The 24020-nt window shown below is 40.2% G+C and overlaps 1 protein-coding gene across 1 annotated transcript in view; it reads left to right on the plus strand.

Annotated features, from left to right (window-relative positions):
• The first annotated feature begins 437 nt into the window (after nucleotides 1-437).
• The window catches only part of CD101 (CD101 molecule), a 32366-nt gene continuing 8783 nt past the window's right edge, over nucleotides 438-24020 (plus strand). Inside the window, exons 1-6 of the mRNA XM_060770572.2 lie at nucleotides 438-517; nucleotides 1962-2339; nucleotides 3401-3817; nucleotides 9961-10368; nucleotides 12842-13261; nucleotides 23050-23463. Coding sequence (XP_060626555.2) covers nucleotides 472-517; nucleotides 1962-2339; nucleotides 3401-3817; nucleotides 9961-10368; nucleotides 12842-13261; nucleotides 23050-23463 — 2083 coding nt within the window. The 5' untranslated portion in view covers nucleotides 438-471. The remainder of the gene's footprint in view (nucleotides 518-1961; nucleotides 2340-3400; nucleotides 3818-9960; nucleotides 10369-12841; nucleotides 13262-23049; nucleotides 23464-24020) is intronic.

Below are 24020 nucleotides of genomic sequence, written 5' to 3' on the forward strand. Positions count from 1 at the left end.
CTGACTTTTTCCTACTGCGCATGTGTGTCCGCATTAAAAAAGTGATTCAGAAGTTTAGGGAGTTGTGATTTTTTTTAAAAAAAAATTCAGAAGTGACTTTAGAATCAAATCACCAGCGCCCCCTACATCCAAAACAAGTTTTAAACCATTTTTTTTTGATCAACCAAGCCTAGAAACAACTTCAGGGACTTCTTGCTTATTATCAAGCTTGAATATATAGGATGTGATTTGGTGGTAAGGCCGACTGAAATCACTGGATTAAGAACTCAGCAGCTCTATCTGTCTATGTAAGATTTCACAGAATCTTACACCTGTGGCTTCTTGTGTGTTTCTGAGAAACAGTATTTCTCCAGTCTGTCATATGAAATTAAGAAACCACAAAACTTCCTCACTGCTATTTGAAGGCCAGTTGCAGGAGCTCAGTCGAGACACTTGCTTCTTGCAGCAAAAGGAAGTCTGTTCATCTTCATAATGAGACCCATTCAGTGGCTGGCTGTTGGATTCTTCCTGCTTCTTGGTAAATTTCATAGAATTCATTTAGCCTAGAGGAATGTGACATGCTGAATGAGACAAAATGTGGCCTGCATGAATATGAGGGTTTTCCCCGGGAACTAATGTACTTCTCTCCATGGAGGTTCCATGATACAGAAATGGAAAAACGGACGACGAACTGGATCACGACTCTAGTTATGAGATGTATTGTGTTGTTTATTGTTATATTAATATTGTATACCATGCTATTAGGGTTTTAAATTGTATATCTTTGTCTGATTTTTATCCTTGTTGTAAACCACGTTGAGTCGCCTGTTGGGCTGAGAAACTGCGGTATACAAGTAAAGTAAATAAATAAATAAATAAATAAATTTAGAAATTATGATTGACAAATAGTTTTGGAAAGTTTTGTTTTTTAATTATATATCCTTGAATCCTGCAGACAAAATGGCCAGTGACAAGAGTCACTGGGGGATTCTGGAATTTGTAATCCAAAAGAGTAACCTATAAACACTCTAATATTATCTGATTGATATTCTTCCTATTTATTTTCAGTCATGCATCTGAAAAATCAGGTCTTGTTATGTTTGTTGGCTGACCACACTGTTGGCTGACCATTTGTTGGCTGGCCATTTGGTCCTACAGTGAACATCAAGATGTAGTAATTCTTTTCATATTCTGTTCTTTGCATCTTCTCTTCTTTTCCTCCAAAATTGCTTCAAATTTTGTCTGTATTCAAATGAATGGATGACTTTTTTTTGTCCTAATAATGGCTTTCTAATATTCAGATTTCCCCCTGCCCACATTGACTTTAAAGGTAAAGATTTTCCCCTGACATTAAGTCTAGTAGTGTCCGACTCTGGGGGTTGGTGCTCATCTCAGTTTCTAAGCCGAAGAGCCAGCATTGTCCATAGACACCTCCAAGGTCATGTGGCAGGCATGACTGCATGGAGAGCTGTTACCTTCCCACTGGGGCAGTACCTATTGATCTACTCACATTTGCATGTTTTTGAAGTGCTAGGTTGGCAGGGACTAACAGCAGGAGCTCATGCCGCTCCATAGATTCGAACTTATGATGTTTCAGTCAACAAGTTCAGCAGCTCAGCAGTTTAACCCACTGTGCCACTGGGGGCTCCCCACATTAATTTTAAAATGATATAAATGCAAAATGGCACAAAAGAAATTTCATTGGGATTTACAGGTTTCAAGTTCTGCAAAATTTTGTTTTCTGTATTGCTTTGGTTATAAACTACATACGAAGTCAAGGAATAATAATATAATTTAAAGTGTACATTTTAAAACATAATCTTTAAACTGAATTGATGTGTAAATTCTGTTCTGTGATTTTTGAATGTTAAAGATTCACCTATTACCATTGTATTATTGTAATTTGTTAAAACACAGGACAAGATTTCTGCTTTATTATAGTTAGGTTGACTAACTGCTGATATTTTATGGCTTGCTCATAGATTTCTGTACAGGACAAAGGATGGTGTCCATTCAGAAGGGCCGTCTCTATCGAGCAAAGGGCTACCATGTCACCATCTGGTGTAATGTTAGAGGGTATCAAGGACAACTTCAGCAGGATTTCCAATGGTCCATTTATAAGCCATCTGCTCCAGATATGGAAATACAGATGATCGGCACTCATGACAATTTCTCTCCTTACGCTGCCTATGCCCAACGTGTCAGAAGTAGGGAAATTTACATCGAAAGGCTCCGAGGAGACTCCGTTCTGCTACATCTCACAGACCTCAAAGATCAGGATGCTGGCGAGTACCAATGCCACACACCCAGCACAGACAGTAAATACTTGGGGACTTACAGTGCTAAAATGAACCTCTCAGGTATGATAGAACATGTTGCCTTTCCCATCAATTTTCTAGTGAGTCTTTCCCAATCCAGTGCTCTCTAGATGTGTTTCTCTAAATTTGTTAGCGATCCCATTCAAGTGAAGACCAAAGGTAATTTTCCCAACCTCCGTTCAGGAAACTTGGACACTGGAGGCACCACATGCAATATTTTCATGCTCTAGTATTATTTCCCTTCATCCATTCCCATACACTGCAGTTGAGTCCAGATAACCATTTCCCCTCCAAATTGGTCAGTAGCCTACATAATGTATAGTTATGTGCATGCGGTTCCATGTCCTCCCAATAACTGTGTCAGGAGGGTTCTCTTCTGCTATTGCTTGCTAGTTTGAAGAGGAAGGGGAGGGAAGATGATTCAGACTGTGGTCTCAACTTAGTTGGGAAGGAATGTGCTCTATAATAATAATAATAATAATAATAATTATTATTATTATTATTATTATTATTTGCACACAACCACCATCTCCCCAATGGGACTCGAGGAACAAAGCACTCAAGGTGCCACACATAAAATAGAATTACATATCACCAAAACAATACACAATTTGACTAAATACAAACAATGGATAACATCAATCAATAAAATTAAAAATTGAAAAAATTCTAAAAGACAGTCAGACCCATGTGGGTCATTGGGTTTCTTCAAACACGATCTAAAGTGCTGAATAACAATAGTTGACGTCATCACATGACCATAGTACATTACTCCAGGCCAAAGGCTAATGTAAATAGCCATGTTTTTAGGCTTGGAAGGAAGGTTTGGAGATTTGGGACATGGAATTGGAATGCACTTGCCTTTTTCTTCCTCTGGGGGTTCAGTGCAAACCAGATCTTCATGGTCTGAGTTACCTCCTCCCTCTGTCCTCTCACACTGGTCATCAACAATTGCAGCTACCTGACAGCTTCCTAGTAGTGAGAGGTTTTTCGACTGAGTTCAAGGGAAAGTGACTAGACCTCTGTCCCTAATTCTAAAAAAGGATTCAGGTATGCATAAGTCACTAACAGGATGCTAGCCTTTGCCTGTTCTTTTCTTTCAGTCATTCCAGACACACTTTCTGCCACCATGAAGATGCAGTCTCTCAGCAGAGATCAAGGAGATTCATTAGAACTCATTTGTGAAGTATCAACAGCAACAACTATACATACCCACCTCTCTGTTGCCTGGTACATCCTTAAAAAAGAAGGAGATGGACAAGCCCAGAAGATCATTTCTTTGTCCAGGGATTTTGTCTTACTTCCAGGACCATCCTATCAGCAGAGGTTTTCTTCTGGAGATGTCAGGCTAGACAAAACAGGGAGCAAGGAATATAAACTATTGATTGTAAAGATACAACCCTCAGACCAGGGGGAGGTGTACTGTGAAGGGGTGGAGTGGATTCAAGATCCTGATGAAACATGGAAAGATATTGCCCGGAAACAGACAAATCGAATATCCCTGATGGTCAGAAGCCTAGGTAAGATCTGTATGTTCCAATAGTCAAAGGTGCCATCAGTTTCTTTTTAAAGCTTGTGTTGTTTGAGTATCTGGGAAAGCCACTGTACATACTTCTCACAAATACAAATTAACCAGATTCTCCAAGTCTTCTAAACAGCTCTGTAAAGCTCAAGAGGATTTAAAATGCAAGTTAAGTTAATTTAATTCACAGCTAAAGACCATTTTGTCCCTAGCTGTAGTGTTAAGAAGTAGCCTTTACATCAAGGCTGAGCAACCTAGGAAGCTAGGGAGCTTCAATGGGGCCCCCAGGAGTCCTTGATTGGGTACACCACTCTCATTTTTTTTAAAAAAAAACCCCATAATTCCCTAAATGCCACCTAGGGAATGTATGGGGATTTTGTCATGTTTGGGGGCCAGGAGAGACCTTTTAACAGCAGTCATTTTCTATCCACTTTCTTTCTTTCTTTTTTTAAGGGTATCTCCTGGGCCTACTATGGCCCTAAGGAGACTACAATTATGCAAACGTATGATCCGTGACCCACAGGAGGCATTTGAAAGTCATTTGAGGCAAAATATTTGACCTACAGTGAGCCCTGGGATTGAGTGGTGTGTGTGTGTGTGTGTGCAAACAAGCAGGCTCAAACTATTTTGGTGCCTAAAGCAGAGCAGGAAATCCCTCTCCACCCCAATTCAAGATTCATGGTACTAAGGCCAACCAAATTATTTAAGGCAATGATGCCAAAAATTACCTCATCTCCAGGAACCTAAATATACAATAGCAACAAAGATAATAAATCACACATTTGCTTTATTTTCTTGTTACTCCAGATGTGCTACCTGAAGTAGCTACCTTATTCTGCTTATGCAGCATATTCTGACTTAACCCTGAGAGTTTGCTCTTTTTAAAAGCCAAATATCCTGCACCGCTGTCTACATCAGTTCTCAACCTGTGGGTCCCCAGAGGTTTTTTCCTTAAGTCACCTTCGGGCTGAGAAAGGTGGGATAGAAATACCGAAAATAAATAAATAAATTCCTACAACTCCCAGAAATCCTAACAGTTGGTAAACTGGCTGGGATTGCTGGGAGCTATAGGCCAAAATATCTTGGGATCCACAGGTTGAGAACCACTGGTCTACATAAATTCAAGATTTTGAATGGATTTCATACATTTTTTTAAATGGCTGGTATCCTATACAATATTTATGAGATCATTGGCTGGACTTACACCCATATAACTTTGTGGATCATATTTATGGTCATTCACAGCTGAATGTGAGCCCAAAACTTATACCTTTGGAAAGGTGTCACCCTATTCAAAGGATTTCTGAAATACTGGATGAAGGAGCTGGAAAATGAATAGTGCGGGTCTATCATTGTAGGGGGGAATATTGAGAGAAGCCCTTGTATAAGGGATCTCTCCAACTGCCTTTCTCAATCTCGATGTGGCCCTTGATTGGGAGAGCGTTACAACCATGATTCTTCAGCTCACTGTTCTGTTGTACCTTGGAAAGCTGTTGGTTATCTGTCTTAAGAGGTAGGTTTTTGGTTAATAAGTGTAGTTACAACAACAGTGCTCTGTTCTTAAAAGTCAACATGCCCATGCCTTCCCAACCCCCTGCAGCAGACCTAGTTCTTGAACTTATCATCTGTTGGGCTTCGATGTGGTGACTGGCAGCTCAATAATGTGGTAGCTTTCCACAAGAGAGTTCCATCCTAAATTAAACAGTGTATTTTGTAAATGCTACGCGCACGATCTGTACAAGAGCAATGCTTTTTAACCTCACTTTTGGCTCCGAATGGCACAGTTCCATATTGTTCAGATATAAGAGATTCAGCAAATATTTGTGAATGGTAAACGTTTGTTCGGGATTTCTGCTCTGAATTATTGATGAACCAACATCCAGGGCCTTGGATAATTTATGTGCAGTAAGCAATTAGGCTGGCTCTAGTGATGATTAGCTGCATCATCTCGGGCTTGTGATGCACAAAGAGAAACCTCGGTATTTCCTGGATATTGGGGAAAGGCATCTACTCTTCCTTTCAAGATGTTGAAGAGTCACATTTTCAAGGGGAAACTGTTTCAGCAATCTACATGTTGACCGTGATTCCTCCTTCTCCCCACCCTTTTGACTGTGGAAACAGATATTATTTGATACTGTTGATACAGAAAACTGTTTAAACAAAGACAGTATCAGCTCTCAACCTCATAAGAGTCAGTGTAGAAACTGTATATAGGGTCAATTCATTCATCATTCCTGTACCTGTTTGTTTTTAGCCAACTGGACTGTGCTCTGATTTAAAAGAAGCATTGCTTGGGTGCTAGAAATAATATAATACAAAAGTTGACTGGCACAACCTGGGGATCACAACCAGACACAGTGAAGAGATCTGCCCTAGCACTTTGCTACTCTGCTGCTGAATATATATGCCCAGTGTGGAATACATCTCACCACATTAAAACAGCGTAGCTCTTAATGAGTCATGCCACATTATCACAGGATGTCTACGCCCTACACTGCTGGGGAAATTATATGGTTTAGCTGGTATTGCACCACTTGATATCCATTGGGAAGTAGCAGCCTGTAATGAAAGGACCAAGGCATTGACATCTCCAGCCCATCCTCTCTTCAGATATCAACCTGCAAGCCAACACCTCAAATCAAGAACTAGCTTCCTAAGATCTACAAAGATATTCACAGGAACACCTCAACAAGTGAAAGTCCAAAAAGTGGCAGGTTATGTGTTCAATCAATGTGCTTAACCAGTAAAACTTTCAAACTATATAATCACAGTTCTATAATTCCACTTTTACCTCTATGATGGTATCCTATAACATCCTAAGACTGGCAGTTGAGGAGGGACATCTGGAATCATCAGCCAAAAAGTTATAGTGCAGTGGTTCCCAGACTTTGGTCCTCCAGATCTTTGGAACATCAATTCCCATGAGCCTCAGGATGTCTGACTAACAGGAATTTTGGGAGCTGAATTTTGAAACACCTGGAGAATCAAAGATTGGGAACCAGTGCACCCAGTTACATTCCCCACTATTCCAAACCAGTGGGTGATAAGACTTGCTAAATAAGTGTTAAAGTAAAGCATTTCAGAGAGCATTCCAACATACATTCTGTGGCCCATATTCTTATACTGGCAAAGTTAGCTGGTGGGGTTTCTGAAACAAAGAAGACTCCCACCAAGCCATTCACAATTTCAGAACACTAACATCAATATAAATGTGAAGCCAAGAGGTCAGCCATGTTAAATGCTTCTTTAAAAAGCATAATAAGGGAAACAGGGGATTCTTAATTTGGAGATCTGTGACCTTCGCCATCTATCAGGGATACTTTTTGCTTTTCCTGCATGGAAAGGGGTTGGATGAGATGGCCCATGTGGTCTCTTCTAAATCTATTATGTTATGGTTCTATTATTCTAAATCAGTGGTTCTCAACCTGTGGGCCGCAGCCCAGCAGTGGACCACGAGAATGAAAATCTTGTTTGCGAATCTCCTTCCTCTTTTTTATTTTATTTTATTTTATTTTATTTTATTTTATTTTATTTTATTTCTGCTCATTTCTGCAGAGCTGATCACTGATCAGCCCTGCCCCTTTTGATACTAATGCTGGAGAGTGGTCCCTGGTCAAAGTGGTCCCTGATAAAAACTGTTTCCGGTCAAGTGCTCCCTGGTTAAAGTGGGCCCTGGTCAAAAAAGGTTGGGAGCCACTGTTCTGAATGGAAAACCCAAACTCAATTTGCATAGTAGCTCAAACGGGTGGACTGAAGCTTTTTTTAAAGTGTGTGTTAAACAAAAAGCAAAAGTGTTAAATCAAAACTGACAGAAATTCCAAGTTTTTCAACCTGAACATCATTATAACTACCATATCCACTCACCCCACCCCCCTCCAATGACTATGTGAGAAAGACTTTCTGCAAATTAAACACATTTTACATTAATACAATGGAAAAGAATAAAAAAGATAGTTTTAAAACATGGGGGAGAATGTGTGCTGAATCTATGCAAGAATGATTGTGGGCTTGGCAGTAGGGTGCAGAGCCTATAAAAGTTACTTTTAGAACTATGCTTTTCAGAATCTCCAGCCAGCATAGCCAGGGGCTCTGATAAGAAAGGAAGTAAGATACTTCCCTGTCCTCACTATCTATCTTGCACGAGATATGTAGTGCAATGTTGGGAAAGAACTTCAGTTAAGAAGACTTGTATTTTATGGCATATTAAAGACACCAAAGTTTCTGGAACAAAAAGAAAAAAATGTGGTCTCAAATTAGAAATATTAATTCAGGCAATACTTTTCCAGACTCCTGAAATAACGAAGCCCAAAAAAAAATCTGAGATCTGTAGAAGGTCTCTTTTGGTGTTATACGAAATGGACCATCATGTGAGTGTATGGTAGCACCCTTGTCCTAAGATTCTTCTCTTTCATTTTGAGAACTAGAAAAGATGGTCCAAATCCTGAGATGCCAGGCCCTGAGATCTGTGAGCCCATTTCCAAATGTCAAGTTCTTTGCCTCTTTTCTGATTACTTCCTGGTTACTTTTGTGCTTTCTTCTTCTGTGTTGTCTCTGGAAAAATAAGAGGAAATTGTTTGAGGGAAGCATCACTTCCGATAGTGTGTACATATTTCCTGTTGTTGGTGTCACAGTTTTTTGAAATAATCAAAGTTCCTGTTTATCAGTGGTTTCTAGAAAAATATATATACTTCCTGTTTCAGATCTGAAAAATTACCATCTGTCCCCTTCTCCACCATTAGCTGCACAGTGGGAATAGGCTGAGGTCACCACTACTCCATATACCAGGGGTCCACAAACCTTTTAAACAGAGGGCCAGGTCACAGTCCCTCAAACCTTTGGAAGGCCGGATTATAATTTGAAAAAAAATATTGAATCAATTCCTATGCACACTGCACATATCTTATTTGTAGTGCAAAAAAAAAAAAACACTTTAAAACAATACAATAATTAAAATGAGGAAAAATTTTAATACAGATAAGTTTATTAGTATTTCAATGAGAAGTGTGGGCCTGCTTTTGGCTGATGAGATAGGATTGTTGTTGTTGTGTGCTTTAGGTTGACCCGGGTAAATGACCTTGGAGGGCCGTATCCAGCCCCCAGGCCTTAGTTTGAGGACCCCTGCCATATACTCACTGGGAGAGGGTCATTGGTCATCTTCATTCTTAGTTAAGGATTCAATCCCAATGACTTCTTAAATTATTTTCACTCTATATAACTTTGTTCCATCATTTCTAGCCCAATATTTGTGTGTCTTTCTAAACTGCTTATTATCTATAAAGTTTTGTGTGTGCATGGAGGAGAGTATTCTGGAAATCGTGGTATAGTTGCTAGGGTCTTTGAGTAGGACTCTAGAAGACCAAAATCGGTTAAGACATTCCACAAGGTGACTTTTGGCACCTGATATAAACTTGTAAATGTTCATGCCATCATGATGCAACTTCAGTAGGACAGATTTTTATCCTGTGATGTTTTGAGTTTGGCAAGTAACATTTCTGTGTATCAGATGGAAGAATTTTGGATGAACTACCTATTTCAATTCAGCTTACTGTTCTTTCTGTACTTATTTTATTTGTCATCTCATTTTTCTCCAATTCTCCTTATCAAAGAAATTCTGGAAAGAACTGAAAGAGAGCAATTGACCCTAGGTAGCCAGTGAGCTTTAGCTCTGAATGAGGATTTGAACTCTGGGTTGTTGTAGGTTTTTCAGGCTATATGGCCATGTTCTAAAAGCATTCTTTCCTGATGTTTCATCTGCATCTATGGCAGGCATCCTCAGAGGTTGTGAGGTCACAACCTCTGAGGATGCCTGCCATACATGCAGGTGAAACGTCAGGAGAGAATGTTTCTAGAACATGGCCATATAGCCCGAAAAACCTACAACAACCTAGCAATTCCAGCCATAAAAGCCTTCGACAATAGATTTGAACTTTGTTATTTCTTATAGTAATTTAATACTTAAATGAATACTCCACAATGCTTGCTATCCAGCATATCAAACCATTATGGTATCGCATGTACACCATATCTTGTTAATTTTCCATTAGGAACTGCACAATCACTGCATGTCTGTGAAAACTCCAAGATCTAGATAATAGATTGTGTTTAAATGCTAATGTTCCCTCCTCTTTTCTTTGAATGTAGATCGACCTACCTACATCCCACCCTTGCTTACAGAAAGCCATATGCAACTATTTCTGTCAACCAATCATGAGCAAACCGTGGAAGGTTCAGCTTTAGTCTTCCACTGTAATGGGACCATAACTGAGAAATCACTATCTGTGACCTGGTGGCATATTAAGAAGAACGGAGATTCTCCATTGTTCATAGCCAGTTTGGATCAGGATGGCACGTTAAAGATAGGCCATTCCTACTTGGAACGCAGTGTTAATGGTGAACTCAGATTAGAGAAGCTGGGGCCTTCCATATTTACCTTGACCGTCTATAAGTCTTCGGCTACCCAGGACACAGGGCTTTATCGCTGTGAAGTGGCAGAGTTGTCTAAGGGAAAGAGCTGGACTCAAGAGATCTCAACAAAAGTTGAGCCACTAGGTAAATGAACCTACTTCTTTTCCATATTATCATGCCTAGTTATTCTGGCTAATTTATTTTACCCAACATTGCACCTTTTAATTTTTCTCCTAAGGTATAGCATTTTGGGAAAAGAATATGGCTCATTAGTAGAGCATTTGCTTTGCAGCTCAGTTTGTGTCATTTAAATGGTTAAGGTTAGTTTCCTCTTGACATTAAGGCTAGTTGAGTCTGACTTTGGGGGGTGGTGCTTATCTCCCTTTCTAGACTGAAGAGTAGACACCTCCTAGTTCATGTGGTCAGCATGGAGTGCTGTCCCGCAGATTCGAACCGCCAACCTTCTGGTCAGCAAGTTCTGCAGCTTAGCAGTTTACACGCTGTGCTACTGCAGCCCTTAAAAAAAGGTTAAATGATATGGAAAAACTTCTGCTTCACAACTTCAAAAGGACTGTTACCATTTAAGGTAGACAGTTTTAGGCTAGATGAACTAATGGTCTGTCACAGCATTGGTTAACAAATTTGGAAATTTTACTTTTTTATCCAGTAACTCTCAGAATCACAAATTTACAAAAAGAACCCTTTCCAAGTTTTGGCTGTAAGGTTGGTTACCCTCAAGGTTCTTGCATGCTCATTCCAGGCGCTATGCAGGAGCAGACAACAACAGTCCCAACACAGACAGAGTGTTGCAAATTTATATAAACTACTCTTTGTACATCATGCTTGCCTTCTTGAATGAGCTCTGCCTAAGATGAGATATTTTTGGATGGGCCAAAGGCAATGCTTTTGTGATGTCTGACTTAGCTGACTCAGAAACAATTCAGGTCAGCAAGCATCTATTCAAAAGAACGAGAATAATGTGGTGGGATAATATGAGGTCTTTATGATATGTGTCCCTGTCTCTGCTATGGGGATTGAGTTTTCAGGCAAAGAAAAATCAACAATAGCTCCAAAGGATACAAAGCATTCTTTTAATCCATATAGATTCTGATAGAAACTACACTCTGGTAAACTACTTCAGGGTTACAGCAAATTGCTGTGTGCCTTCAAGTCATTTCAGAATTATGGCAAACTTGGATAAAAGGTAAAGGTTTTCCCCTGACATTAAGTCCAGTCGTATCCGACTCTGGGTGTTGGTGGTCATTTCCATTTCTAAGCCAAAGAGCCAGTGTTGTCCATAGGTAAAGGTAGTCCCCTGACAATAAGTCCAGTCATGTCTGACTCTGGGGTGTGGTGCTAATCTCCATTTCTAAGCCGAAGAGCCAGCGTTGTCCGTAGACACCTCCAAAGTCATGTGGCTGGCATGACTGCCTAAAGCAGGGGCAGTACCTATTGATCTACTCACATTTGCATGTTTCAAATTGCTAGGTTGGCAAAGCTGTGGCTAACAGCGGGCGCTCACGGCACTCCCCGGATTTGATCTGCGACCTTTGGTAAGCAATTTCAGCAGCTCAGCAGTTTAACCCACTGTGCCATAGTGGTTTCTGGGGCTGAGAGTGTGTTACTCACCGAGTGGGTTTTCATGGCCTCATGAAAAGCTGAACCCTGTCTCCAGAGTTATAGTCCAATGCTACAATGGGTTAAATCCTTGTGTTAGCATTACTGCTGGCAGCAGTTCAAATCCGGGGAGAGCGGGTTGAACTCCGTCTGTAAGCTCCAGCTTCCCATGCAGGGACATGAGAGAAGCCTCCCACAAGGATGATAAAACATCAAAACATCCAGGCGTCCCCTTGGCAACGTCTGTGCAGACTGCCAATTCTCTCACTCCACAAGTGACTTGCAGTTTCTCAAGTCGCTCCTGACATGGAAAAAAAAACCCCGACAAATACACGGATGTAAAGCAAATTACTATACTGTTAATAGTAAGTTTTTGTTTGAGGAATAATAACTTAAATCAGCGGTTTGGAATTGAATCGATTAGTGGATAGAACATCTACCAGAATCAATCCAGACCCATGTCCAGACTTCATTTATAATTTGTCCTTTCTCTGTTCTGATACTCATGGAATGATTTCTTTATATATAGGGACACACAGTGAGTAATGGGCGAAGCATTTCTTCTACACCCCAGTTGAATTTTATGCTGAATTTGCACAACATCTGCCATCTCAATTGGGATGACAATAGGCAAGTGAAGGGCTCAAATAGTGAAAGGAGCAAAGCTGACAGGACTCCTTGAGGCTATAGCTCATGGCCATAGCATAATGGGTCTCCTAACCTCTCCTGGTCTTTGAAGGTTGTGGGCCTTCAGGGAAGAGGAATGGTCTTGCTTGAAGTGTTTGTGGTGAAATTTCTATGTCCCTGTTTTAGGTAAGTAATATTTATTTGAAATACACATTACAGTTAGTTCATTGCCTTTATCCATTTAAAATAAATATGGTTTTTGAATGTTTGAGTAAGGTAATTGAGATTTTTCATGGGTGGAAAAATGTGGTGATACCTTCAGAGATTTTCTCATGTTAATGCACAGTGCTCATCATTTTATTCACCTTAACAGGGTTGAATTTAAATGCTGAGCTGAGCAGCAGAAAACCAAATGTAAACCTGTATGAAGATATTGAACTTTTCTGCAAAGTGTCTGGAAATGGCATCACTAGCCAAGCACCGGTATCCATCACGTGGCAATTCAAAGACAGCACTGGTATGACTGGCTATCAGCAAGTGGTCAAAGTCACTGCAGGAGGCAATGTTGAGTGGGGCTCATCTGCACCTCATTTGAGCCCCCAGAAGAAAGCAAAGATTACCAAATCCCCCTCTGTATCCCAGCTCTTAATCCATAGTGCTACATGGCAGGATATGGGGATGTATAGATGTGAAGTAGAAATCTGGAAAAACTCAGGACCAGCCGGAAGTTCAGCTATGGCACCCCATGCTGTGATACCCTCTAATCCTATTGAGATCAAAGTTATTACTCCAGGTAGGTGTCCACAAACCATTTCCTTAGTCTATAGGTTCACAACCTGGGGTGGGGAGCAGGTATGGCCCAGTAAGGTCCTGCTCCCAAATCTGCTGATCACACTGTTCATAAAGGCAGCATAAAATGGGAGGTGCTGAGGCAAATGCAACCTTTAAGTCTTTCCTCTCCCAGTGATCTCAAGCAGCTTTCCCTCCACTCTAGCAAATTTGTGCAGGATTGCTTGGCGGGCATAGAATTGTTCAGATAATTATGAAATCAAAGCCTTTCCCTCCCTACTCCTATGTGCAGGCATTCATTGAGAGACATAAATTAAAGCCCAAAACACTCCCACTTACACAAACAGGTAGTCCTCAGTGCTAAAAAAGCCTTTGAATCCTTCCTCTGCTACAAGACATTTCTTTTTAAATTGTCTAATTTAATAGAATCATAGAGTTGGAAGGGACCTCATGGGCCGTCCAGCCCAATCCCCTGCCAAGAAGCAGGAAAATTGCATTCAAAGCACCCCCGATAGATGGCCATCCAGCCTCTGTTTAAAAGCCTCCAAAGAAGGAGCCTCAACCACACTCTGCTGAATAGTTCTCACAGTCAGGGTGTTCTTCCTAATGTCCAGGTGGAATCTCCTTTCCTGTAGTTTGAAGTCATTGTTCCACGTCCTAATCTCCAGGGCATCAGAAAACAAGCTTGCTCCCTCCTCCGTGTGAGTTCCCCTCACATATTTATGCATGGCTATCATGTCTCCTCTCAGCCTTCTCTTCTGCAGACAAAACAGGCCCAGCTCTTTAAGCCGCTCCTCTTAAATAAATAGGGTTCTCCAGACCCTATTTATTTCAATGTCTAAACAATCCCATACCAAACTGCACTGGATGAAATAATATGTTGGATCATGGGATATTAATGTTCCTTTCTCTCTTCCATTTTGGAGAAAATTACCATTTCTTCCTTATTTTGTGTCCTAAGCCAATCTGTTAAGAAAAAAAAACTCCCCTGAGATCAAAACCACCGACCTTGATGGAAGTATATGTACTAGGATCTCAGATGTAAAGTTGCTGAGAAGATACATTAATTCATTGGTAGAAAGCCAATTTAAACGAAAAAATATATGACCAGCCCTTACACCAAACAACAACATCTGCAGAACCTTACAAATGACCAGGCAAGTCTTCAGGAAGAGGAGTTCCACTTCTATGGTATGCATACTGCATATGATTCACTATGTGCCACAGGGAAATGGAGTATAGTGTCTAGATCCAGGGAAATCATTCTACCCCTCTATTCTGCCTTGGTCAGACCACACCTGGAATCATACTGTGTCCAATTCTGGGTACCGCAATTGAAGGAAGATTGTGGTGCCCAGAAGAGGGCAACTAAAACGATCAAGGGTCTGAAGAACAAGCCCTATGAGGAGTGGCATAAAGAACTGGGCATGTTTAGCCTGCAGAAGAGAAGGATGAAAGGAGACATGATGACCATGTATAAACATTGTGAGGGGAAGTCATAGGAAGTGTGGTGGAGGCTCCTCCTTTGGAGGCTTTTAAACAGATTTTCCTGCTTCTTGGCAGAGGGTTGGACTGGATGGCCCATGGGGTCTCTTCCAACTCTATGATTCTATGATTGCCTGAGTATGGGAAAAAAAAGTAAGCTGCTCTGAGACAACTTGAGAAGGTTACAAAAGAAAGGCGTCATCTATTTTCCCTTTCAAAAATTTCCTTTAAAAATGAATAAAGCAGAGAATTTCCACAATTAACTAACCTGGAAGCATCCAGAGAATGTAATTTATGCAGCTTTATAGTGCCTATGAGACTGCATAATTGTGATCTATATATGCATTTGTTGAGATGTAATCAGTGAAGATCTACCACAGAAGTTTAAGCAATGGATCTGTAAATCAAAATTATCACAAAAGAGGACTTTCACATATAACATCGTGTTCATTTTAAAAATCATATTTAGATGGTTCCTTCCTGTATGAATGTGCTTTCAAATTACTTGTCTATTTTAAATGACCCCATGGATTTTTCATAAGGTTTTCTTAGGCAAGGAATACTCAGAAGTGGCTTTGCCAGTTCCTGCTAACATACAACCCACAGCACCTGGTATTCATTGGCACTCTCCCATCCAAATGTTAACCAGGGCTGGCCCTGCTTAGTTTTCATGATCAGACAGTACCTGGGCCCTACTCCTTGCCATTTGAGACTTTATAAATCAAAATCCCTGCTTTGAATGCCATTCAAAGTGCTCCAAATAGAGGCTTGTAGACTATTTGTTGCTAAAATCCAAAAGACAGCATGATGAGATGCAGTCCTCGGTTGAACATTTCATGTATAATTTCATATATAATCCTGTAGACATCTGAAGAATTTTAAGAGATAGATAGGTATAAATAATGCATCTGGGAATGAGGGGATGAAAACTAAACTTACAGCAGTAACGTAGAAAATCAGCTACCAAACTTTAGATCAAAAGACCTGTTGTTAGGAAGCATAACTGAGATATGAATGTTTTTTGAAAGGCTGTCACTGTTTTCTCCTCCAGTTTAACAAGCCACATATTCTACAGGGCTCATGGAACCCCAATGATCCCCTAGTACTTTGCATAGACAGGCAGAGTAGAATAATTACATTAGAGGAGGGCCATATAGGCTATCTACAAACTCCAGCACAGTATCTAGAAAGCTCATACAAGAAAATAAACATCACACATATGTTACACATTCTCACCATGGGTCCTTTGTTGCCTATCTTCTTCTGTGGTAGATATATCCCATGCCTTGCCCTGTCTTCCCTTGTCTCTTTCCTCCCTCATGGTAGAGTATAGTATCAAGACTGAGTAAGTAATAGTACCATAGTACCACACTATTCTGCTTTGGTCAGGCCTCACCTGGAATAATGAATCCAGTTCTGGGCATCATCTATATAAATAAAAATGTAATGTTTGTTTCTGGGATTAACATAACTCAAAAACCACTGCACAAATTGACACCAAATTTGGCCACAAGACACCTAGTAACCCCACGATTTTGTAATTTGGGAGTTGTAATTGCTGGCATTTATAGTTAACCTACAATCAAGGAGCATTCTGAACACCACCAATGATGGAATTGGACCAAACGTGGCACACAGGACTCCCATGACCAACAGAAAACACTAGAAAGGTTTGATGGGCATTGACCTTGAGTTTGGGAGTTGTAGTTCACCTACATCCAGAGAGCACTGTCGATTCAAACAATGATGGATCTGGATCAAACTTGGCATGAATATTCCATATGCCCAAATATGAACACAGATGGAGTTTGGGGGGGGGGGGGGGGGAGACCTTGACATTTGGGAGTTGTAGTTACTGGGATTTATAGTTCACGTACAATCAAAGAACATTCTGAACCCCACTAATGACAGAATTGGAGCAAACTTCCCACACAGAACTCCCATGACTAAAAGAAAATACTTAAGGACATCCAGTCCAACTCCCCTCACCAGGGCAAGAAAACACAATCAAAGCCCTCCTGACAAAGAGCCATCCAGCCATAGATATAGATAGACATGAATCTATGATTCACATACACACAAATATAGTATCATAGTTTTGAAAGGGAGGACAATTATATGTTGTGCATGTTCCAGAGTAGGCAAACCAGACAATCTTCACATCAACACTGACAAAGAAACAGCAAGAAATACTGTTTACCCACAAGCATAAAAAATTACACATATTATTTTCCAGATCACCAGACAGGGCCATAGCAACGCGTGACAGGGGACGGCCAGGCCTGTAGCGAGGGGGGGGGGGATTAAGGGGTTCACCCCCCCCCCTGAAATGTTTCAGATTTTTTTAAAAAACCTGGTTTATTCATGAATTTTAACTGGTTAACCAAATTCCCATGCTAAGTCTATGAGATGCAAAAAATTAAGAGTCCCTCCAGAACTGTAAGCACTATCTCAAGCAAACATTGACAATTTATTCACACTGTCATTTACTTGCAGCAATAGCCGATGTAGTGAAGCAACCAAGTTGGGTGTGTGTGTGTTGAATGCTCTCATTAAGGAGGCCAGACTTGGTGGAGGTGGTTGACAGGGGCGGAGCTGCAGGCTATTGAATATTGAAGGCTGCTCTGCCCCCTGCTATGCTCTTTGCTTCAGCGTGAGCTAGGATGCAGGTTTCAACACACACACCCCACGGAATTTTCAAACCCCCCCCCCCCCCCCCATGAAATTTTCAAACCCTCCCAAAAAAATTTCTGGCTACAGCCCTGGGGACGGCTAGTAATTTAATGATATTGACATCCAGGAATGTGTCCAGGGAAGAGAGACTAATACAGTAGAGTCTCGCTTATTCAACATAATTGGGCCAGCAGAATGTTGGATAAGCAAAAATGTTGGATAATAAGGAGGGAATAAGGAAAAGCCTATTAAACATCAAATTACTTTATGATTTTACAAATTAAGCATCAAAATATCATGTTTTACAATGCAGCCTGCATTATATACATGAGAAATAAGTAGTATAGGAGGCTTGCAGAAGGTTGCTATTTCCCACAGTTTTTGCATAGCATAGACTCTAGATTAGAAAGCTTGGGGAAAATGTGCCTTTTTGGATAACAGCTCTCAGAATCCCCATGCTGGCTATTAGATTCTTGGGATTATAGTCCAAAAGAAGGAAAGCTAGGCAAGCTGCATCAATGGCCTAGCTTTAAAAGTCATACTACATTTGCTGTCTCAGATGTTAAGCTACAATTCACATACCTCCTGCCTCAAATACAGGAAGCACTGCAAGTGCATTAGGACCCTTAGATTAATCTGAAAAAAATAAGCTGTTATCTTTAGACAGTATTATGGTTATTTGATCCCAATGTAAACCTGCAACAATTATGGCAAAACGGATAGAAATAAAACAAATGCATTATTTCCATCTCAACTTTCTTTAGAAAACTTGCTTGCCAAGAATATGCAATAACCAATAGGAGTATAGTGTCTAGATCCAGGGAAGTCATGCTGCCCCTCTATTCTGCCTTGGTCAAACCACATTTGTAATACTGTGTCCAATTCTGGGCACCATAATTGAAGGGAGATGTCGACAAGCTGGAATGGAGAAAACTGAAAGCAGTTTGCAAAGTATCTGACCAATGCTCTGCAAAGGAGGAAGTGTTCTGGGTATTTTTGAAATGACTTATACTGGAAGGTTTTCACCCATGGTGGTTAGACAATGGTTTTTGCAGAGATGCACATTGGCAGTCTGCGGATATAATTTGAAGCAGCTGCTGGGTTCTTTTGCATACTTCAATTGCTGCCACCGAGAGAAGAGACTGCACTGTCAGCAGCCTGGTTCAAAGCAAGAGAGGCAACTTGGAGATTGTGTTCAGTTAATTAAATTGAAGTGGGGTTTGATTTCTCCTTTCATGTCATCTCTCTTTAGCAAGGCCACCGTGGGTGACAGAAAACTTAAAAGCAATAACATTGGCTTATTTAGTGAGATTAGCTTTGGGAAGACTGTTGCTGCTTTTATAATGGACATTTCCCGATGGAAATCAAGTACCACCAGCCCTTCACATTCACTGGGGATAGGGGCACAGTACCCCGATGAAAGTGAAAAACTGCAAATAAAGGAATTGCTAATTTTTTAACCCAAGAGATTATCTCTTTAGGAATTTCTATGTCTTTCAGAATGACTCTATGGTCATCTTTCACTGGAAGCTGACCATAAAATCACATTGGAAGACTAGAGATTGCTAGAAAGGTGCTCTCCCTCCATGCCTTCCAGAATGAATGGAGTAGGTTGACTAGAGTTTCACAGTGGAGATGCCTACAGAAAGCATTTTAAATCAAATCTGTGAGTAATATAATCCGTCAAAATGAAAACCGCAACTATGATGGGATGTCTGATTTGGCGGCAGCAAAAAAAGCCAATTGGGTTTTCACCTGCATCAATAGGAGTATAGTGTCTAGATCCAGGGAAGTCATGCTGCCCCTCTATTCTGCCTTGGTCAAACCACATTTGTAATACTGTGTCCAATTCTGGGCACCATAATTGAAGGGAGATGTCGACAAGCTGGAATGTGTTCAAAAGAGGGCAACTAAAATGAACAAGAGTCTGGAGAACAAGCCCTATGGAGCGGCTTAAAGAGCTGGGCATGTTTAGCCTGCAGAAGAGAAGGCTGAGAGAAGACATGATAGCTATGTATAAATATGTGAGGGGAAGTCATAGGGCAGAGGGAGCAAGCTTGCTTTCTGCTGCCCTGGAGACTAGGATGTGGAACAATGGCTTCAATCTACAGGAAAGGAGATTCCATTAGGAAGAACTTCCTGACTGTGAGAGCTGTTCAGCAGTACGACTCTCTTCCCCGGAGTGTGGTGGAGGCTTCTTCTTTGGAGGTTTCTAAACAGAGGCTGGATGGCCATCTGTTGGGGGTTCTTTGAATGTCATTTTCCTGCTTCTTGGCAGGGGATTGGACTGGATGGTCTACAAGGTCTCATCCAACTCTATAATTCTATGAGTCTAATAAGAGTCACGGCAGAGAAAATGAAAAAAGTTCTCCAAGCGGATATATCATTGCAGTTGTTTTCTGAATCTCTTCTGTAAACTTGCAGAACACCAGATAGAAACAGAAATAAACCATTCAGATTGTATCTTGGTATTTACTAAAGAAAAGTCAGCACTATCCATATGAGGCTATCTGGGCTCTAAGATCTCCTGAAGATTGTAGAGCCTAGGTATCCTCATATGGGAAAATACAATCCTTGTAACAGCCTGGAACTGAGGCATATTGGGAAAAGAACACTACATGAAAACCAGAAATTTCCCATTGTCATCTATTGAAAAGGCCAATAGCCAAATTCCACCCTCCTTTTTAATGTTTTTGGCAATGTCTCCTAAACCCTCCAACAGAACTGTAAAGGGAACCATGAGTACAATGGAGCCCATCATATGACGCAGGGAGACTTACCTCTGTTGTTCATGATGCTTCTTTAGGGAACTGTTTTAAAAGTATAAAGTAATGGGGTGGGGGAGGGGAAGGGACAGAGAGGCTTCAAAGCTTAAAAAAAAGATGAAAAACACATGAGATGGGATCTGTCAGATTTACCCACATTGAATCCATTTGGTGAAATGGGAAATGGGTGTTCATGTGGGTGATGTCCTACAAAGCAGTGATGCCCTAGTAATCTCCCATAATCCAGCCATGTATTTCAAGAGATCAATATTTTGTTTTTGCTTGATTCTGACCTTTCAAAGTTGTACTTTTCCTGCCTTTTCTCTCCCTCACCCCTGTTTTAAACTAGAGTTAGCAATCAATAAATCTGAAAAATGATAATTTCATAAGAAAAGGTAAGAAACAACAATGTGGGATGAGAACTGAGAAACGATATGATTTACTTTCTAACCCAATGGGCATAACACCATGGTAATGTGATGCTCTCCCTCCCTCATGAGATAAGGTCCTAATTTCAGATCTTGGGGCTTCTTCCTTTTCATCCTATCACAAAGCTTAGCTGATTCACTGCGGGGGCACAAAGTCTTGGGGCACCTTAAATTATAATTTTGTTTTCCATAAGGCTTTGTATATGTAGACAACTGATGGTTTTGTATCTTAACCTAGCAAATTACTAGCTTTGCTTTGAGTATGTTTGGCAGGAGTAACAGTTTATTTGCATGTAACTTTGTGATTTGAGGTTGTTATACTTTTACTGCTAAAGTGAAGCAGAGTAAGGTCTGATTAGTATTTGAAAAGGGAACTGTCAAGTTCCAGGTGCTGTAGGCTATACAAGTATAATTCAGTTAAGGAAATAGATATGTTCTTGGGATTACCTCTTTAACAGAAAATTCAGTCTAGGAAAGCAGAATGACATAGAATTAATTGGGCTAGACGAGTGCAACACAAAAAAGAAGAAGAATTCAACATATTTCAGCAGACTTTTTATTCAAAGCTAACAACACACACATATGAAATGAAATAGTTGAGGTTAGCTCTGTGTGTGCATGCACAAATCTTCAAATCGCTTGTCAACTAAAGGCAAACCCATTAATTTCATAGGATTTTCTTAGGCAAGGGGTACTCAGAGATGGTTTGCCAGTTTCTGCCTCTGCAAAATAACATATAGAATCTCTTATTTGCTAGTGGTCTTCCACCCAGTTATTAACCAGGAAAGACCCTTCATAGCTTCCAACATCAGATAAGATCCGATACCTTTAGGGAATGTAGGTTTAAGCCAACTTTGCATAATCAAAATAAACTAGACAAAAAGCCTCTGCATATTGAGTCCCCTCCGGGGTGAGAAAGGCAGGGTATAAATATTGTAAATAATAAATATTTTGAACCTTTAAGGTATCTTCCAAAATGCACTCAGAGATTATAACCTCCAGTTTTCTTACAATTTCCATTTTGGTGAACAGACTTATAGATCTACAGCTTGTCAGAGGCATGTATTCAGATCAAGCCAATGGCGAATCATCTCTGAGTATTTCTTGCTCTAGAACAGTGTTTCTCAACCGTCATAATGCTGCGACCCCTTAATACAGCTCCTCATGTTGTGGTGACCTCCAACCATAACATTATTTTCATTGTTACTTCATAACTGTTATTTTGCATAATATAAATATCTGATATGCATGATGTATTTTCATTCACTGGACCAAATTTGGCACAAATACCTGATATGCCCAAATTTGAATACTGGTAGGGTTGGAGGGGAATTGATTTTGTCATTTGGGAGTTGTAATTGCTGTCCCTTATAATTAACCTACAGTCAAGGAGCATTCTGAACTCCACCAACGATGGAATTGTACCAACCTTGGCACACAGAAATCCCATGACCAACAGAAAATATTGGTAGAGTTTGGTGGACTTCTGGAGTTGTAGTTCACCTACATCCAGAGAGTACTGTGGACTGAAATAATGGTGGATCTGGACTTGGCACAAATAATCAATATGCCAAAATGTGAACATTGGTGGAGTTTGGGGAAAATAGACCTTGACATTTGGGAGTTGTAGTTGCTGGGATTTATAGTTCATCTACAATCAAAGAACATCCTGAACCCCACCAATGATAGAAGTGGGCCAAACTTCTCACACAGAACCCCCATGACCAACAGAAAATACTGTGTTTTCTGATGGTCTTTGGCAACCCCTCTGACACTCCCTCATGACCCCCCTCCCCCCGGGGCTCCGACCCCCAGGTTGAGAAACGCTGCTCTAGAAAGCCCCATGAAATTCACAGAGTTGTCCTGAATCAGCTGGTATCTATCTATACTTAAAAGATTTCAGGATAAAAGATATTAAACAGTTTTTCCTGCTGCCTCTGAAAATACTGATAGAAGTGTGAGCATACATAGCCTACTTCAAAACTAGCTCTCTCTTCAGTGTGGTTTGCATGAAATATTTTGTCTGGTGATGTACATTAGCTTACCTACTCAAATCATAATTCAAATCACAAGATGGTAAAATAGATTCACATGCACATATGTACATAGAGAGCCCCCAGTGGTGCCCAGAATGGGCACCTTCACTTGTTACTGGACAAAATACTTTCTCTCCAGTAATAATCTCTCAACATCATGACACCCTAATATTTTCATTATCAAGTACTTATAGTGCTTTTTCAGAGTGTACAACCACTTTATCAGTATTTTGCCCAAGGAAGGAATAACAGACATTTCCAAAATGCACTCCTCTTTTTATTTCATGAATATATGCACTTCAAAAATGACGTTCTTCTTTTGGTTCCACACATTTCCCCCTGCCTGTGTTAATAATGGCACCAAGAATATTAGCTATTCATTTTTCTCTTTGCTTCTTAATCTAGAAAGCAAGTTAATCACCGACATCAGTGAAAAATCTCTGGACATCTTTAGCAATGAAGATATAACAATTGATTGCAAAATCATATCATTGACGAAGAAGAATTCTACACTAGAAATTACTTGGTATTTTCTGCCATTGTATCCCAAGAATGCAGCTCCACTGATGATTTTAAGGACCAATTACGATCACATATCGGAATATGGGGAAGCATTCAATTTTCCTCATCAGAAATCCAGATTTCATAGCAAAAAGGTTTCCAGTCATTTGTATCAACTGCTCATTCTGTCAGCAGATAATGAAGTCCAGGGTAAATATTATTGTGAAGTAAATGAATGGATCTGGGTAGTAGATGCTGGCTGGCATAGCCTCGGGAAAATGGAATCTGGTCATACCACAGTGTATTTCAAGCTTCCAGGTAAGCAAATTATTATTTTTATGTCATTAAGTCATTCCATAGTCCACTTTTAACATGCATAATGCCTAAGTCATGTCTAAATGCAAAGTATATACAGAAATGGAGAACATGGAGTTACATCAGACATAAAAATGCCCCTGACTACAATCAAATTAAAAATGCAAATCTGGGCAAAGAAATAACTTTTTTTTCATGTGCAATGGAGATGATGTTTTTAATGCATGTTTTATGTGTGTTTATTGTTTTAGATTAATGTCTTTAAAATAATATTTTAATAGGTGTTGCACCTACATCAGTGCATGAAGACAAACATGAACATGTGCTTGGACCACATAATATTTAGTGAGGCCACATGCCACAGTAATTAATTACCTTTACAATTAGGTAAAAGTAAAAGTGTCTAACTTTGGGGGGTGGGGTGCTCATCTCCATTTCTAAGCTGAAGAGCTGGCATTGTCTATAGACACCTCCAAGGTCATGTGACTAGCATGTCTGCATGGAGCACCATTACCTTCCTGCCAAAGCGGTACCTATTAATCTACTAACATTTGCATGTT

The sequence above is a fragment of the Anolis sagrei genome, chromosome 3, assembly GCF_037176765.1.
Source record: "Anolis sagrei isolate rAnoSag1 chromosome 3, rAnoSag1.mat, whole genome shotgun sequence".
In the NCBI taxonomy this organism is placed as follows: domain Eukaryota; kingdom Metazoa; phylum Chordata; class Lepidosauria; order Squamata; family Dactyloidae; genus Anolis; species Anolis sagrei.